General features: G+C 38.8%; 1 protein-coding gene across 1 annotated transcript in view; it reads right to left on the bottom strand.

Annotated features, from left to right (window-relative positions):
* Positions 1–2,272: 2,272 nt before the first annotated feature.
* HERC5 (HECT and RLD domain containing E3 ubiquitin protein ligase 5) overlaps positions 2,273–16,764 on the bottom strand; it is a 46,016-nt gene continuing 31,524 nt past the window's right edge. Inside the window, exons 16-23 of the mRNA XM_047091591.1 lie at positions 14,378–14,548; positions 11,409–11,552; positions 10,663–10,829; positions 6,508–6,574; positions 5,561–5,631; positions 3,805–3,988; positions 3,616–3,718; positions 2,273–2,545 (exon numbers count right to left, since the gene is read on the bottom strand). Coding sequence (XP_046947547.1) covers positions 2,340–2,545; positions 3,616–3,718; positions 3,805–3,988; positions 5,561–5,631; positions 6,508–6,574; positions 10,663–10,829; positions 11,409–11,552; positions 14,378–14,548 — 1,113 coding nt within the window. The 3' untranslated portion in view covers positions 2,273–2,339. The remainder of the gene's footprint in view (positions 2,546–3,615; positions 3,719–3,804; positions 3,989–5,560; positions 5,632–6,507; positions 6,575–10,662; positions 10,830–11,408; positions 11,553–14,377; positions 14,549–16,764) is intronic.

Below are 16,764 nucleotides of genomic sequence, written 5' to 3'. Positions count from 1 at the left end.
CTCACCTCCTTGGAGCCCCTTAACAAGATTATCTTCCTTGGTGTCATCTGCATCACTGGCAAGGACCATCTTTACCCATCTTGTGAATAAGATCCTTCCCATCAGCTTCCTAAGTGTGAGTTTTCCACTCTGAGAGAACAAAAAGATTTGCCATGACCTACTCTGCCTCTTCATTTTCTTCCAATCCTGCACAGTGAAGCCTCCCTGAACTTGACTCCAGATCTGTAAGATGAAAAAGAGATCTACTTCCAGACTTGGTGGTTGTTTTAAGGGAGGTAGAAAATATGAAATTACCTAGCACACTCAAACACTGTGGCAAGATTCTCACTACTGTGTGTAGTTGTGGGGAGACAGGCCTGTCTCCTTTTGCCAGTTTCCCCCCTTAGTAAAATGCTCCATTTGCAGGCAATTGCGATCTGCATATGCCACTAGATGGCATTTTCAGCTAACTCATATGGGGGACCAATGGCAACTAAGCACTGGGAAGGAACCAGAATGAGTATTGCACCTAGAAAGAGGATTGCACTTGTGAAATGCTGAAGCCATATTCTACATTTATTAGCGTGGCATCTACTAGGTAGCCATAATAGAGTAAGTGAATCCTGAGAAACAAGTGGGAAGAACCCAGAGTTGGAGGAGAGGAGGTGAGGAAGAGTGGGGGATGGGGGTGGGATGAGAAGTTTCCAGGCAGAAGAAAATGCTTGAATAAAAACAGGAGAGACTGGCCTTCTCAGCAAACTGAATAGTTACAAATAACTGGAATGAAGTATACTATGTATGCAGGGCGATAATAGGAGCCAAGGCCAATGGTGGGAGCCAAGGCTGGGGCGGGAGCCAGGCAGGTCAGGAAGGACTTGGGAGCTATATAGTAACAACGTTAATGAAATTTGACTTTACTGTCAGATTTTCAAATCATTTTGATTTGTACAGTTCTATCACACTCTGGCTCTTCTTCCCAGAAAAAGAAAGAAAGCACAATTACAGGGAGTTGGAAGGTTATGGGCCTGTCAGCGGCAAGTGCTCATATTTGCACTAATACAGTAGCCACCAATCCCATGTAGATACCCATCACTTGAAATTTGGGTAGTATGAGAACTGAATTTTAAATTTTACTTAATTTTAATTAAATAGCCATGTATTGGACAGCACAGCTCAAGTGTTCTTCCCACCACTGCCAATTAAAGTTTTCTCTCTTCAAAATTCTTTGAAGACTAAACTTTATGGCATACATTTACCTTATTAAATAGCACAGATTGGGGGTGTGGTTTCCCAGCCTCACAGAAAGTTTTTTGGGGCACTGTTGATCTAGACACAAGAACTAAAATTGTCAAGACCTGACTGGTTATTGAATGTGTGTTGTGAAGAGGAAGGAGGAGGACTGAAGGCTTCCGCCGGGCAATACTGGAGGTACCACTCTAAGCTGTGCAACACAGGAAAAATGATTTCTTCTTAAACATGAAGTTAAGGAGCCAAGGGACATGCAGGGAGACACAGACAGAAAAATGGCTGTGGTGCTGGAATCTACCAGTTCCTGTAGGTCAGAGAGAGATGTGGGCACCATCAACACACAAGACGTAACCAAAGCTGTGGAGTGTATGGGAGTGTGTGCAGTGACGACATGGGCTTGCACGAGCACTGGAGGTCAGGGGAGTGTAACAAATGCATGTAGAAGGAATGAAAAGCAGCCAAGAAAAAGAAAGTCACAGTCTAGCAGTTCATGACAGTTTTGAGGAGAAAGTAGTCAACGGTTTCAAATGCAATATAGAAGATTTAGGACAGAAATGGGCAATTTTGTTGACATTTTCAACAAGAAAGTCATTTGTATCTTTTATTAGAACAGTGGGAGTAGGAGAAGCACCACTTCAGCCAAGACGGGAGAGAAAAACAAAATTCTGTCTTCTTTAATGCACTGTTTTAGGGTCACCTTGTTGCAACAGCCTCACCTATATCATTATTAATATGTCTCACATGCAGAACCATAATTCTATTTTTTTTTTTTAATTTTTTTTTCAATGTTTATTTATTTTTGACAGAGAGAGACAGAGCATGAATGGGGGAGGGGCAGAGAGAGAGGGAGACACAGAATCGGAAACAGGCTCCAGGCTCTGAGCCATCAGCCCAGAGCCTGACGCGGGGCTCGAACTCACGGACCGCGAGATCGTGACCTGGCTGAAGTCGGACGCTTAACCGACTGCGCCACCCAGGCGCCCCTACAGAACCATAATTCTAAAAGAGCGGCTAAACACAATGAATACTCAACAGGGCTTTTACGTTAATTTGAGTTCTTAATTTTATTTTTGAAAATATTTCCCTGAAGGGGTAAACAAGGTGAGGTAGGATCAGCCAAATCCTCTGCTGTTGTTGATAGCAACTTGAAGCGCTTCTTCTACTCTTTCCATCGTAGAGTATTTAGGAAGGTAGAGGACACTAATACATGTCTGTGCTCTTATAGGATCTTTTTCATTCATATTTTCAGGACAGCAAAATGTTATTTTCATGTTCTTTAAACCTTTTACTTGAATTCTGTCAGTTCCTGTAAGAAACACTAGAAAAAAGAATAATATTGAGTGATCTGCTTTCCAGAGACCAAGGTTTATGGGGAGAAAAAATATATGTATTTATTCAAAAACATTTACTAAGGGCCCATGTGCAGAGTTCTGCATCAGCAACTGATACACTGTCCCTGCCTTCAAGCAGCTCAATAGTCTGGCTGGAAATATAATATTCTTATGCAGAAAAAGACAAATAGCAAAAGAAAACTAAAAGGGTGGAAGACAGCCAAACAAGGTGCCATGGAATAAAATGCTTCCTGAGGGAAATTGCTGTGTGTGGTTTGAGCAGGGACAGACAATCAGGCTGGGATGACTGGGGAGACTTCAGAGAGCTCGGAATTGAGATGGACCTTTAAGGAGGGGAAGGCTTATAGCAGCAACCAGGAGGTGGGTGAAGGTTCAAGGCAGGGCAAGGAGCTTCAGAGAAAACCTGGAGGAGGGAGAGTACAAAGGGAGCTTAAGAATGTAGAGACCATGGAACTGTTTGGCTGGAACAAAAACTTCTTGTAAGAGGTAAGATTGGAAAGTTAGGCTGGGTTTCTGGAGAAGTCTGAATGCCTTCCAACATACATGTTATCTACAAAAATAAGAACAAAAAGATAAATGTTTCTCAAAAACAAGTATGGAAATTTTGTAAGAAAATTAGAGGGAAAAAGGCATTAAGCAAAGTTGTAGAAAAACAACCGAATAAGCATGAAACTGAGATCAAAATGTGGAAGGTGAGGTAAAAAGGCTTGGAGACAATGACATCGTAAAACTTGGTTAATCCCACAAAGCCTGAATAACTGAGTCACAAGTACAGAAAGCAGAAGAAATATCTAACTTGGATGGAGAACTGAAGAAACATTTGAAAGCAATAGGCAGGGTTGAAATCACAGGGAAAAAGTCCCATATTAACATTTATTTTTTTGATGTCAGGACAGCCTGGCCTAGAGAACATCCAACTGGACTAGGAATGGCTCTTATACTAGGATTTGTCGCAAATGGTGCCTATGACAAACAAGGTTTGCTTAGCCCAAAGAAAAGACATGAGATATAGATCTACTCCTGATGTAATACCTACCGAGGAATTTTTTCTTTTCCTCCAAAGTCAATTTGTGTAAAGCCTTCCAAAACATCACTATGGTAGGATGTGAATTGTCGTATCCTTCTTCATAATGTGCATTCTAGAGAAAAAAAAGTGCAAAAAAAGAGTACTCAGGAAATAGGAAAAAGAAATTTAAATTCAAACTTCTAGGTCTTTATGATCTACCTTTTCAAATGTTTCCCAGTCATAATCTGTATTCCCAACTATCACATCCTTCAGTTCTTCCGGATGGAAAAATTCAATGATATCCTTCTCACACACTTTGTAAAATCCTCTTTGGAATTCTTCATAAACTGCCTTCACAGAGATGTTGAAGATGTAATTGACACACTTAGAAACATAGTCTCTCCTTTAATAAAACAAAAAAATGATTTCAGCTTACAGCAATACCCTGAACAAAAGTGGTAGGGGGCGGGGAAAGTGGGAAGGATAAAAATAACTAGAAACCCTAACAATACAGTGCTTACCATGTACATATAGCTATTTTTCATATGTTATCTAATTTAATCTTCAAACACTCTCAGGGCAGATTGTTAGGACATTTTAGTAAAAATACTGACACACTGAAGGTACATATTTGCTCAAGGTCACAAAGTTCAGAGAAATGACACAGATTAGAACAGAAAAAGTATGGAAGAATAACACCCAACCTGCTAATGCTTTAGGGGAATGGGCTTAGAAAATGGGGGAAATTTCCTATTTTATTTTATGGTCTTCTGTGCTGTCTGAATTTATGCTAGTGAGTAACTACTATTAGTATTTGTGGTTAAATACAAATAAAGAGGGGGATTTCTGCTTCTAGCTTCAATGGGGTAGCTTATAGCAAATTACTCCCAGTGAGAAGAACTAGAAAATTCCAGATAATACACAAAAACACATCTAGCTCCAGGCTTCCAAATGTGAGTCAAGACTCAAGAGGCCTCTTCATGAAGACAAAAGGGAAGCCCTCTGAAGTGAGTCCCACATTTTTCCCTTTTGGCCATTTGCTAACACAGGCAAAGGGATCAGGCAAAAAGTAGTTAAGAGGCAGAGAACTTTCTTATGTCTATCAATAATACCACGGATAAATTGAGAGTACTCATAAAATATATTATAGAACTGGAAATCTTCTATTTCTTGATCTGTATGCTTACGTACTTTTCTGTATGTTCTACTTTAATACAAAGTTCTCTTTTAAAGATAAAGATTAAAAGATTAAAGAAAACTAGGGGTGCCTGGGTGGCTCAGATGGATAAGCATCCGACTTTGGCTCCCATCATGATTACATAGTTCGTGGGTTTGAGTCCCACGTCAGGCTCTGTGCTGACAGCTCAGAGCCTGGATCCTGCTTCCGATTCTGTGTATCCCTTTCTCTCTCTCTCTGCCCCTCTCCCACTTGTACTCTGTAAAAAAAAAGATTAAAGAACACTAGTTGGCTTACACCATAATGCTCACTTGGCGGTATCCCTCTGCCTCTCTGACCAACTATCAACGGAACATTCTATAATCCCAAACTGTGGCTTTAAAATAGCATCCTATAAGGTATTGAGAACTCAAGATACCACCGTAATATCTAATAATATTAACAGATACTAAGTACTGCTCCAGACCAGGCACCACTGTAGACCACTCTAGGTACCAGATATACAAGGATGAACATGACTAGTGCCTACCTTCATGGAGCTCATGGTAGTGGGGGAAATACAGATAGTACACAAATAAACCCAAAAGGTAGGTAATGGTGATACGAAAAGAAAAAGTAGAGACAAAAGATAAGGGAAGGCCTCTCTGAGAAAGCCATTTCCTTCCTTACCAGAATATAAACTCCAGGAGACACACACATACACACAACACACACCAACTCTCTGCCTTATTAAAAAATGATAAATTTGGAATGGAAAATTATATAAACAAAACAAGTATTTCACTTCTCTGTACCTACTTGTTAGTCTGGTCAACAATTATGCATCTTCCATTAGGAATTAAGTCTACATCATTTTTGTCCCAGTGCACCTGTAATCACAAATAAACTCAGATATCTCCAGAATAATCCTAAACAATCTATTATCAATAAAAAGACTTTGAAACATACCTCTTTTCCTTAATATCTTGTAAAACTATATATTTTAGTCATAAAAACTAGCAAGGTATGAACACATGAAAAATTATCTTTATCATGAAGAATGAAAAACAAATTTTTATAGAATCATCTATTTTAGCTTATCATACTGAAAAAAACTGGCAAATTGCCGTATCTCAGTAATCATTTTATGTAGTATAGACCTACATGGTAGATTTGCAAACATGGCCACAAATTCTTCCCAGCCTGGTATTCAAGCCTCTTTGCAGTGTGACTTTGCAATACTCCCTGCCCACCTCGATCAAGAGAAGTTTTTATCTTCAGCTCTTGAAGCTGGGTGTGGCCATGTGAGGTACTCTGGCCAATGGGATCTGACAGAAGTAAAAGCTTAAAAAGAAGCTTGTATGTTGAGGCTTGCACCTCTTTGTAATCCTGAGACAATTCTGTAAGGATACCTCAACCAGCCTACTGGGGAATAAGAAACCCCTAGAACAGAAAAGCTGTTCCAGCCCATACCCCACAAACCAGCCAACAACTAGGTATTCAAGCCAAGGCCAGTGTGAACCATCCAGCTCAGCAGTCAATTCACTCCAGAAATTCAATGAATTGTTTGTTTTAAGCCACTAAATTTAGCTGTTGTTTGTTACATAGTAAAATCTAACTGATATGCCCAGGTCATAAAAAATGAGGAAAAAAAACCCTTCTGCACTAATTCAGAAGTCTGTTATTTTGTTAAAGAGTGACATGCCTAGATAAATATGTAAAAGGATAATCAGATTAAATGAAGCCAACTCTTACAGTTTACTCACATTAAAATATATATAAAATACTTCTCCAAAGTCATCACCTTCATCATCCAGAAGTGTTTGCAAACTCCTAAAGAACAAATAATTTTGTTATTTAAAAGTCAATAATCAATCACTAGATAGATCATCTAAAATAAATGTCAAGTGCATGACTATTCGGAAGGTGGGAGGTCAAGGAGTTAGTTAATTAACACTGCCCATTTCTCTGTGTACTGATAGCCAGACACCAACTACAAGTGTGAAGTTTATGAGTATTTGCAATTCTGTAAGTTCTCTTCCTTCCATCCTTACTTCCTTTACCCAGTGATTGTAGGTTTCTATTTAGAGGATTGATAATGTATTTTTTTAAGAGAAAGTCTATTTTTATTTTTTTTAATGTTTATTTATTTTTGAGAGAGAGAGAGCATGCACATGTGAGCAGGGAAGGGGCAGAGAAAGAGGGAGACAGAAAATCTCAAGCAGGCTCCGCCACCATCAGCACAGAGCCCAATGTGGGGATCGGATCCACCATGAGATCATGACTTCAGCTGAAATCAAGAGCCAGACACCCAAACTACTGAGCCACCCAGGTGCCCCAGAACTGATCATGTATGTAACTGATACCCAAACTCATTCAAATCAGTGTTATCTTTACTTAAAATTTGAACTTCGCTTACAGAACAAATACCCTCTTTCTAAATATCAGGGATCACTTAGGAAATCTGAGATATGAGAAGGTCACAGAATGTTCTCTGCATCTACTGTCCCAATTATCATCAAGCTTAAGACAGACGAATTTGATCACCTTAACTGTTTCAAGGCATCTGTGTGAATATAGGTTATATTAGGATGGATAGCAGCCAGTCTTTTTGTGTCTCCATCCTCTCTTGTCCTATGGTACCTCACACATATTTTTAAAGTTGTATATCTCATCATATTTGCTCATTCACTCATTTATTCATTCAACTAACATTTACTAAGCACCCAATGTAGCAGGCATAAGGGATGTAAAGTTCAGACATTACTGTCAATGAACCCTGAGACTAGCAGTAGTAGGTAAGATGTGCTGATGAAAGTCTCCTCTACAGTACACTGTTTATGAATACCAAGGAAGCTGCCTCCAAAACTAAAACTAAAATAGTGCTAATATCTTATACCTACTTATATGGGATACCTCCCCTATCCCATTTTTCTACCACCCCCAAACTGGGTTACAAATACCAGTTTGCAGGGTGCCGTTTCCCCTTTTGTTAAGGGATCTCATGAAGAACAGATAAATTCTTTCATCTTATTGAAGTTACACCTATTAATCTTTCCTTTAATGTTAGTACTTTTTATTTTTATGTCTTAATTAAAACTGCAATGGTGAGAAAGAGATCTGTCCATATTTTCAACATGTTTGCATTTAATATTTAAGTCCTTCATCCACACGAAGTTGATTTTTGTACATGGCATAAGGTTATCAGCTCTCATTTTTTCCCATATGCTTGAACTGACGATACTCCTGTTCCCATTAATCTGGTATGCTACCTCTAACAAGTTCCATAGGTGCATGGGTCAGTTTCTGACCTGCACTCCTACTGTGCTGTCCTAATACAGCTTTCTAAAAATTCTTAATATCTGGTAGGCCAAGTTCCCTATCCCTATTCGCCTTTTTCTGCTAGCGGTTCTTGGCCTTCTGCTCATCCATATACATGTTATAATCAGTTTGTGAAATTTCATGGAAAGCCTGCTGAGATTAAAACTGGAGTTTCACTGAATACCAAGATCAGTGGCTTTCCATGTGTGACCCAGACCAGAAACTTCTGGAAATCTCTAAGGACTTCACAAGTGACCTATGAGGTCAAAACTATTTTCATAATCATACCAAAATATTACTCACTTTTTTCACATTCTGTCTTAAGTATAGAAGGCAGTTTTCCAGAGGCTATATTATGTGATAGCTAATAGAATGAATGTTTATGTATCCTCTATTTATAACATTTATCACCTTTAATTTCTAATACTGTAAATACTGACAAATACAACCAACATATGGATAAGCTCTTTGGGGTCTTCAATACTTTTTAAGTCTTTAGACCTAAAAGTGTGAAAAACATGCATACCGATATAATGATCTTTACATGTACTAATGTTGATGTGTCTTAAGTTTATTAAGTCTTCTTAGGCATTAGTATTATTACATCATTTTCATTGTTCTAGGAAAAAATAATACATTTATTTCCTCCTCTCCAAATCTTGTACTTTTGATACTTTTTCCTTATCAATAGTATAATTAGTATAGTGATTAACAGTTGGATGACGGGAGCACTTGAGTGGCTCAATTGGTTAAGTGTCCTACTCTTCGTTTTGGCTCAGGTCATGATCTCACAGTTCATGAGTTTGAGCCCTGCATCGGGCTCTGCTCTGATGGCATGGAGCCTGCTTGGGATTCTTCTCTCCCTCTCTCTGTGCCCCTCCCTGGCTTGTGACCGTGTGCTCTCTCTCAAAAATAAATAACAAATATTAAAAAAAAAATTTTTTTTTAAAGTTGGATGCTGGAGACAGACTATGTTCAATTTCATGGTTTTGTCACTATGGAGTCTGGGACAAGTTACCTAACCTGTCCGTTTCAGTTTCCTCATCTGTGAAATGGGGATACTAACAATAATAGGACCATACTACTATTCTCATTCTTTTGAAAATCTACATAGGATTCCATTGCATAAATAAGTCAAAAATACAGAATTCCTTTACTGAAAACACATTCAGGTATTCCACGCATTATGGACTATGTAATACAATACACATTTGTATGGAAAAATCCTTGCATGGTTGTATTATTTCTGAAAGTAAAATGCCTAGAAGTACAACTGCTAAGTCAAAGAGGCAAACACATTTTTGATTCAGATTAAGTACTACCATACTGTTCTCTGAAAAGGAACCACCAATTTACATGTCCGCTATTAATACCTGAAATTAGAACAAACCTTTTCCCAAATCCTCACAAACACTATACAGCATCAGTATTTCAATCTGTCAGTCTAAAGCACAAATCAGCCTCTGATTTCAATCTGTATTCTAGGATGACTGGGGAGATTAAGCCATTCTAAATTTTTTTTGTGTGGGTTGTCTTCTTGTATACTTTGCCAATTTTTCTTATGGATGTATAGGAACACTTTATACAGCGGGGCTATTACCCCTTTCTCTTACCAGTATTTTTTTGTGAGGTGGTAGCTTGGCTTTTTAACTTAGAAATAAGTTTTCACTTTAAAGGTGATGATATGAAATGAGATTTAAAATAAACATCACTTGCAGATTTCGCACCATGGTATAACTTATGCTCTGTCCGTGACTGTTTCTACACAAGTAAAGTGCAAAGATTAATGCAAGCACTGAGGAGAGGAGGAAAATCAACTTGTCTTCATTTTAGAAAGTTCAATTATTATCCAACAATTCTTTCCAAAATTAAAATTGATTTAAAGTATCTACAATGGGGGTGCCTGGGTGGCTCAGCTAGTGGAATGTCCTGGGATTGAGCCCACACTGGGCTCTGTGCAGTGTGGAGCCTGCTTGGGGTTCTCTCTCCCTCTCTTTCTCTCTGCCCCTTGCCTGCTCTTGCTCTCTCTGTCTCAAAAAAAAAAAAAAAAAGTACCTACAATGTTGAACATGAAAATACTATTAGGGTGTGTGTGTTTAAATATTTACAGGAACACCTTGGAGATACTGTAGTTTGGTTCAAGACCACCATAATAAAGCAATTATCCCAACAGAGTAAGTCAAAAGGATTATTTGTTTTCTCAGTGCATATAAAAGTTATGTTTGCACATATACTGTATTCTATTAAGTATTCAACAGCATTATATCTAAAAAAACAATGTGCATACCTTAATTTAAAAATACTTTATTGATAAAAGTGTAACTATCCTCTGAGTTCTCATCAAGTTTTAGTTGCTGATCACATATCACCATAACAAATATAATGGAAAATTTTGAAATACTACGAACATTACCAAAATGTGACACAGAGACACAAAGTCAGCAAATGCTGTTGGAAAAATGCCTTGACATGAGTTGCCACAAACCTTCAATTTGTAAAAAATTGCTAGTAACTGTGAAGCACAACAAAATAGTAAAAGGTATGCCTATATCTGAATATATATTATATGGAGTTCTAGAAAAAGAACTATGTTTACTTACTTTCCCAAAACAGGGCTAAGTTCTTTTAAGTCTTCCAGTGATGGCGCCTGGTTCAACAGTTTCTTAAACAGGGCCAGTGGAAAAGGGATGTTGGCAACATTGAAATTGAACAGAGAAAGTCCACACAGAACCCCAAAGAAGAAATATCTCTTCTTCTCAAACTTAGGCTGCAAAGAGAAAAAAACAAAAAACAAAAAACCTAATGTGTTATAATTTTTACAAGTAAAACAAAATTTTTATATTAGGTACACCTTTTCACCCTTTCACAAAATCAAATCACCAATTAAAATAAAAAAACTTGCCGTAACAATATTTAGAGTTTATGTACAGTCATTAAGTCAATTTCAATCTCTGCCACAGGAACAGAAATAGAATTATACAAACTGAAGTTTTCTCAATTTCTTTTCACAGCCATTGCCTTCAAATTCATTGGGAAAAACAGAACTGAACAAAAAAAAAAAAAAGAATGCCTGAGAAAGGAAGGGTTCTTTTTTATCTATACATTCTACAAATGGTTAATAACAAATACTGCTTAAATTTTCCTGTGTAGTCAGAAATAGGAACCCAGCGAAAAAGAGACTCTATTTTAAAGAAAATCATCACCTTATTAAAATTGAAGATTATCTCCATAATTCTATGTACCAGTAATTCCTCTCCTAAAATGAAACAGTCTAGACAACCTAATTTTCAATGCTATGTGACATGCATTTGCTGTCATGATAACCATAAGCAAAGAGAAGACTTACCCTGACAGGAAACCACATGTAGGAAGCCTCCTCAGGATATGTGAACATCCCATATTCTGGACGGGTCATCTCCTCAAACAGACAGTGGAAAAATTCTACCTTGACTCCTCCAGAGTCAAGCCCAATTTCTCCACTAAATGAAACCTGAGGAAACAGAACAAGTAACACATCACTTCCAGGGCTCTGTATTGCTATGTATTAAAGCTCATTTAATAATAGTTACAGTAAGGGGTGTCTGACTGTTCAGCTGGAAGAGATTGTGACTCTTGATGTTGGGGTCCTGAGTTTAAGCCTCTTATTGGGTACAGAGACTGCTTTATAAAACTTAAAAAAAAAAGCTACAGTGAACATGATCTGTAGACCCAACTATTTGGTGAACAACATGGTATTACCATATTTAATCTTCCCATTAATTCTATGAGGTGATAAAGCTTCAAGAATTTATTTATTTATTTATTTTTCCTCTTGGTACTTTTTTTTTTTCAATATATGAAATTTATTGTCAAATTGGTTTCCATACAACACCCAGTGCTCATCCCAAAAGGTGCCCTCCTCAATACCCATCACCCACCCTCCCCTCCCTCCCACCCCCCATCAACCCTCAGTTTGTTCTCAGTTTTTAAGAGTCTCTTATGCCTTTGGCTCTCTCCCACTCTAACCTCTATTTTTTTTTTTCCTTCCCCTCCCCCATGGGTTTCTGTTAAGTTTCTCAGGATCCACATAAGAGTGAAACCATATGGTATCTGTCTTTCTCTGTATGGCTTATTTCACTTAGCATCACACTCTCCAGTTCCATCCACGTTGCTACAAAGGGCCATATTTCATTCTTTCTCATTGCCACGTAGTACTCCATTGTGTATATAAACCACAATTTCTTTATCCATTCATCAGTTGATGGACATTTAGGCTCTTTCCATAATTTGGCTATTGTTGAGAGTTAAAGCTTCAAGAATTTAAATAACTTCCCCAACGTGACACACAGCTAAGAGGTGCAGCCTCCATTTAATCCTGGGTCTGTCAAGTCTCAGAGCCAGCCTTCTTTAGCTACTAATCTCACCTCAATGACCATCATTATTATATAATAAAGTATCTCGAGCATAATGAAAAAACAAAGAAATAAAAAAATTTTCAAAAAACTGAAAAACCAGAGCACACATAAGATATTTATTGGCTTGGTTGTTTACTCCCTGAGAAGGCACCTGTTGACACCAATTCCTCCCTAGGATGATTCTGTCATAATCCTCCTTTACTTCTCCGATTACTCGCTCATTCCTGCCTTTCCTTCTTGGAATCCCTCACTTTGGTGTACAAATGTGGTAAAGTCTCCCTTATTCTTAAAAGAAGAAGAAAAATCTCAACATTCCTTGTCTTCAATATAGACAATCCTGGCTTCTACGGTTGCTATATTCTGGAGAATTGTGTACACCAGCTTCCAAACCTATTTCTCTGCTTAAATGCTCTCTCCAAGAGGACCTGGAACCTGTGAACCCCCAATTCCAGGGACTTGTTCTCGTGTCTCCTCTCCTTGATTTTATGAACTCATTTTAACCTACTGATCACCTCTTCTTTCTTCATACCCTCTTCTCCCTTGCTTTCTCTTAAAAAGCATTAATTGGGTTTTTACTTCTCTCTTCTTTTTCCTGCTGCTTTAACACCAGAAATGCCTGTGCTTCTGTGCTATTTCTGTTCTTTTTGCTCTTTCCCTGGATGTTTGATTTCTCTTTAAAACTTCACACATCACTTACAGGCATTTAACCTTCAAATCCACTCTCATCCTATCTTCTCTCCTGACTGACACACACTCCTATCTGAAGGCCTGCTTAACATTTCTGTCAGGATATTCCACTGGCACTTCACCCACAGCTTTTACTGGTTTGTTTGGATGAATGTCTCTTCCATTTTCTACAGATCCAAGTTTCAAAACCTCAGTGAGTTATTTAAAATCTGTGTAAGGCCAGGTATCAAATCCTCTGCTCCCTCCTGTGGACAAGCTCCTTAATGTCACAAAGCCTCTGTTTTCTCCTTAAGATTCTCGGAAAGATTAAATAGGATAACATACAAAATGCCTCACACAGTCTGGAAAGTGGTCGCTGCTCATCAAATGTTACCTAAGTTTTTTAAATGTATGAAATATGGGGCGCCTGGGTGGCTCAGTCGGTTTAGCGTCTGACTTCAGCTCAGGTCATGATCTCACGGTCTGTGGGTTCAAGCCCCGTGCTGGGCTCTGTGCTGACAGCTTGGAGCCTGGAGCCTGCTTCAGATTCTGTGTCTCCCTCTCTCTCTGCCCCTCCCCTGCTCATGCTCTGTCTCTGTCTCAAAAATAAATAAAAATATTTAAAAAATAAATAAATAAAATGGATGAAATATAAAAGTGGAACTTAAATAATTCTGTGGACTGGCTGGCTGGCACAGGTAAAATTCGCATAATGAGTCTTAGATTTTTTTTAACGATCTATGTGGAGAATATGTAGAAGCAGTTCCTCTCAGGCGAGGCGGGGGGGGGGTGGGGGGGTGGGAAGTGCAGTGACAGGGGGAGCGTGGGGCTGCCTTGTGACCTGGCTGCATTCCCCCTTTTCCTCACAGCTGCCCAAAGATAACAAGAAGAAAGATGCTGGAAAGCCAGCCAAAAAAAGACAAAGACCCAGTGAACAAATATGGGGCAAGGCCAAAAAGAAGAAGTGGTCCAAAGGCAAAGTTCAGGACAAGCTCAATAACCTGGTCTTGTCTGACAAAGCAAGTTCCCAACTATAAGCTTCTAACTCCAGCTGTCGTCTCTGAGAGACTGAAGATTCAAGGACCCCTGGTCAGGGAAGCCCTTTAGGAGCTCCTTTGTAAAGGAGTTTATTAAATAAAAATAAAAATAAAAATAAAAATAAAAATAAAGTAATTTCTTCTCTGGAAGAACCACGGTTACATCTTTTTAGATCTTCCTTCTCTCTGCAGCAAAAATATTGAGAATTATACTTTACCATTAACTCCCTCCTCAGATCTTCATTCTCAAACTGATTTAGGTGACTCAAAACATCCTCAATCAAGTGATTCCTTCTGACTGTCAGATTGAATGTAGGCAACAAAGATAATTCGGACCTTCCGTGTTCCACAACTCCGGCCAGCCGCATACAAGCTCTAAATTTTTTCTCCTAGGAAAACCAATGTTTCACTTCATTTCACCATTTGCTCTAAGTAGGAATTTACAAACGGGAATAAACTGGTTCAATTTATCATGAGTGCACATCACAAACATTTATGAAAAGAGCTTTGTTTACATATGCCACTGGAGAGAAGCTATACATTCAGTATTCACACTCAGTAACCAGAAGAAACACCAAAGGAATGAAAAGCTTTGTGGAGCCAACCAGGGTCAGCAGGGAAGTGACCAACTGTGGGCTCTATTGGTCCACTTTATCCTGCAAACACAATTATTAATACTTCAGGTTACCAAAGCTAATTACCATGATTAGGCTAAGAGAAGAATTAGCAGATACTAAAGCAGTATGCTGAACAGAACATTCTCACTTGGAAAAGAATCTCAGCAGCTTAGAAAGAAAGCAGGTGGGGCACCAGGGTGTCTCAGTCGATTGAGCGCCCAACTAATGTCGGCTCAGGTCATGATCCCAGGGTTGTGGGATCGAGCCCCGTGTCAGGCTATGTGCTCAGCATGGAGGCTGTTCAGGGTTCTCTCGCTCTCCCTCTGTCCCTCTCCCATGCTTGTGTGCTCTCTAAAATAAGATTTAAAAAAAAAAAATAGAAAAAGAAAGCAAGCGGGGCGCCTGGGTGGCGCAGTCGGTTAAGCGTCCGACTTCAGCCAGGTCACGATCTCGCGGTCCGTGAGTTCGAGCCCCGCGTCGGGCTCTGGGCTGATGGCTCAGAGCCTGGAGCCTGTTTCCGATTCTGTGTCTCCCTCTCTCTCTGCCCCTCCCCCGTTCATGCTCTGTCTCTCTCTGTCCCAAAAATAAATAAACGTTGAAAAAAAAAAATTAAAAAAAAAAAAAAAAAAAAAGAAAGCAAGCAAGCAAGCATGCTGCAGGAAAAGTTCAGGTATGAGAGACCTCTCTGAAGTCATCCTAATCTCAGAGGAAAACCCAACAAGAGATTTTAAAGATGATCTAAGAAGTTATATAGGAGACAGCAAGAGAGACAAGACACACACACACACACACACACACACACACACACACACACACAGACTATCTATCTGACCAAATGGCAATTTGAGATCATTAAAGTCTAAGGCTCTTGACGAAACAACAATCAAATATCAGTTCCATAAAATTATTACTGGAGGCCTGTTTAAAATTAGGAGAGGGGCACCCTAGGTGGCTCAGTCGGTTGAGCTCAACTCTGGATTTTGGCTCAGGTCAAACCTGATCCCAGGGTTGTGGGATGGAGCCCCACACTGGTGCTGAGCATGGAGTCTGCTTAATATTCTCTCTCTTTCTCTCTCTCCCTCTGTCCCTCTCCCTTGTTCACACTCTCGCTCTTTCTTAAAAAAATAAAAATAAATAAAAATTAGGAGAGAACAGCTACAAGAGTTGAAAAAATGAAAAAAAAAGTTCTTGTATCTTTTTCCTTTCATTTTCCTGTTAAATAGTTCATTAATGGTCATACTCATAAATCAATTTCCTATTTTGTTTTATAATGGTTAACTTCATTATGTAGAAGTATCTACTTTTATGACATACATTTAAATATTACTCATATATATACATACACGGATGCATACATAAAAGTGATAAGAACTAAGGCTCTTGGGCACTTAAACTTCCCTAAGCGTTTTCTTTTTTTAAATATTTTTAATATTTAAAAATTTTTATTTTAATACTTATTTTGAGACAGAGTGCGCACACAAGTGGGGGAGTGATAGAGAGAGAGGGTGAGAGAGGATCCCAAGCAGACTCCATGCTATCAGCACAGAACACAATGAGGGGTTCCTTCTCACAAACCGTGAGATCATGACCTGAGCTAATATCAAGAGTCAGATACTTAACTGACTGAACCACCCAGGATCCCCTCCCTAGGCATTTTCAATTGTCCAGTTTTAAATTCAAAATCACTTTTCCAGATATGCTGACAAACAGAACCAACTCACCTGATGATAGTTCATTGAAAAGGGGATATTTTTACAAACCTTTATCATGGTATCATCAGAGTATCATCCATTTATGTGTGTCTGCATTTCAAGAATCCTGTCACCTGTATTCCCACTGCTACGTTTTTATTATTATTATTATTATTATTATTACTATTACTATTATTAGACTGGGCCTCCTTAAATACTGGTGCTAATCCCAATCAAACCCAAGTCTGCTATGCCTCTCTAAGTCCCATTCAGAAGACCTGTAGAGAGGCTCCAACC

This window comes from Lynx rufus, unplaced genomic scaffold (genome assembly GCF_022079265.1).
Source record: "Lynx rufus isolate CCGP_SWC_20201006 ecotype Redwood Valley unplaced genomic scaffold, mLynRuf1.p SCAF_3, whole genome shotgun sequence".
In the NCBI taxonomy this organism is placed as follows: Eukaryota; Metazoa; Chordata; class Mammalia; order Carnivora; family Felidae; genus Lynx; species Lynx rufus.
This window is presented reverse-complemented; position numbering and strand designations above follow the sequence as displayed.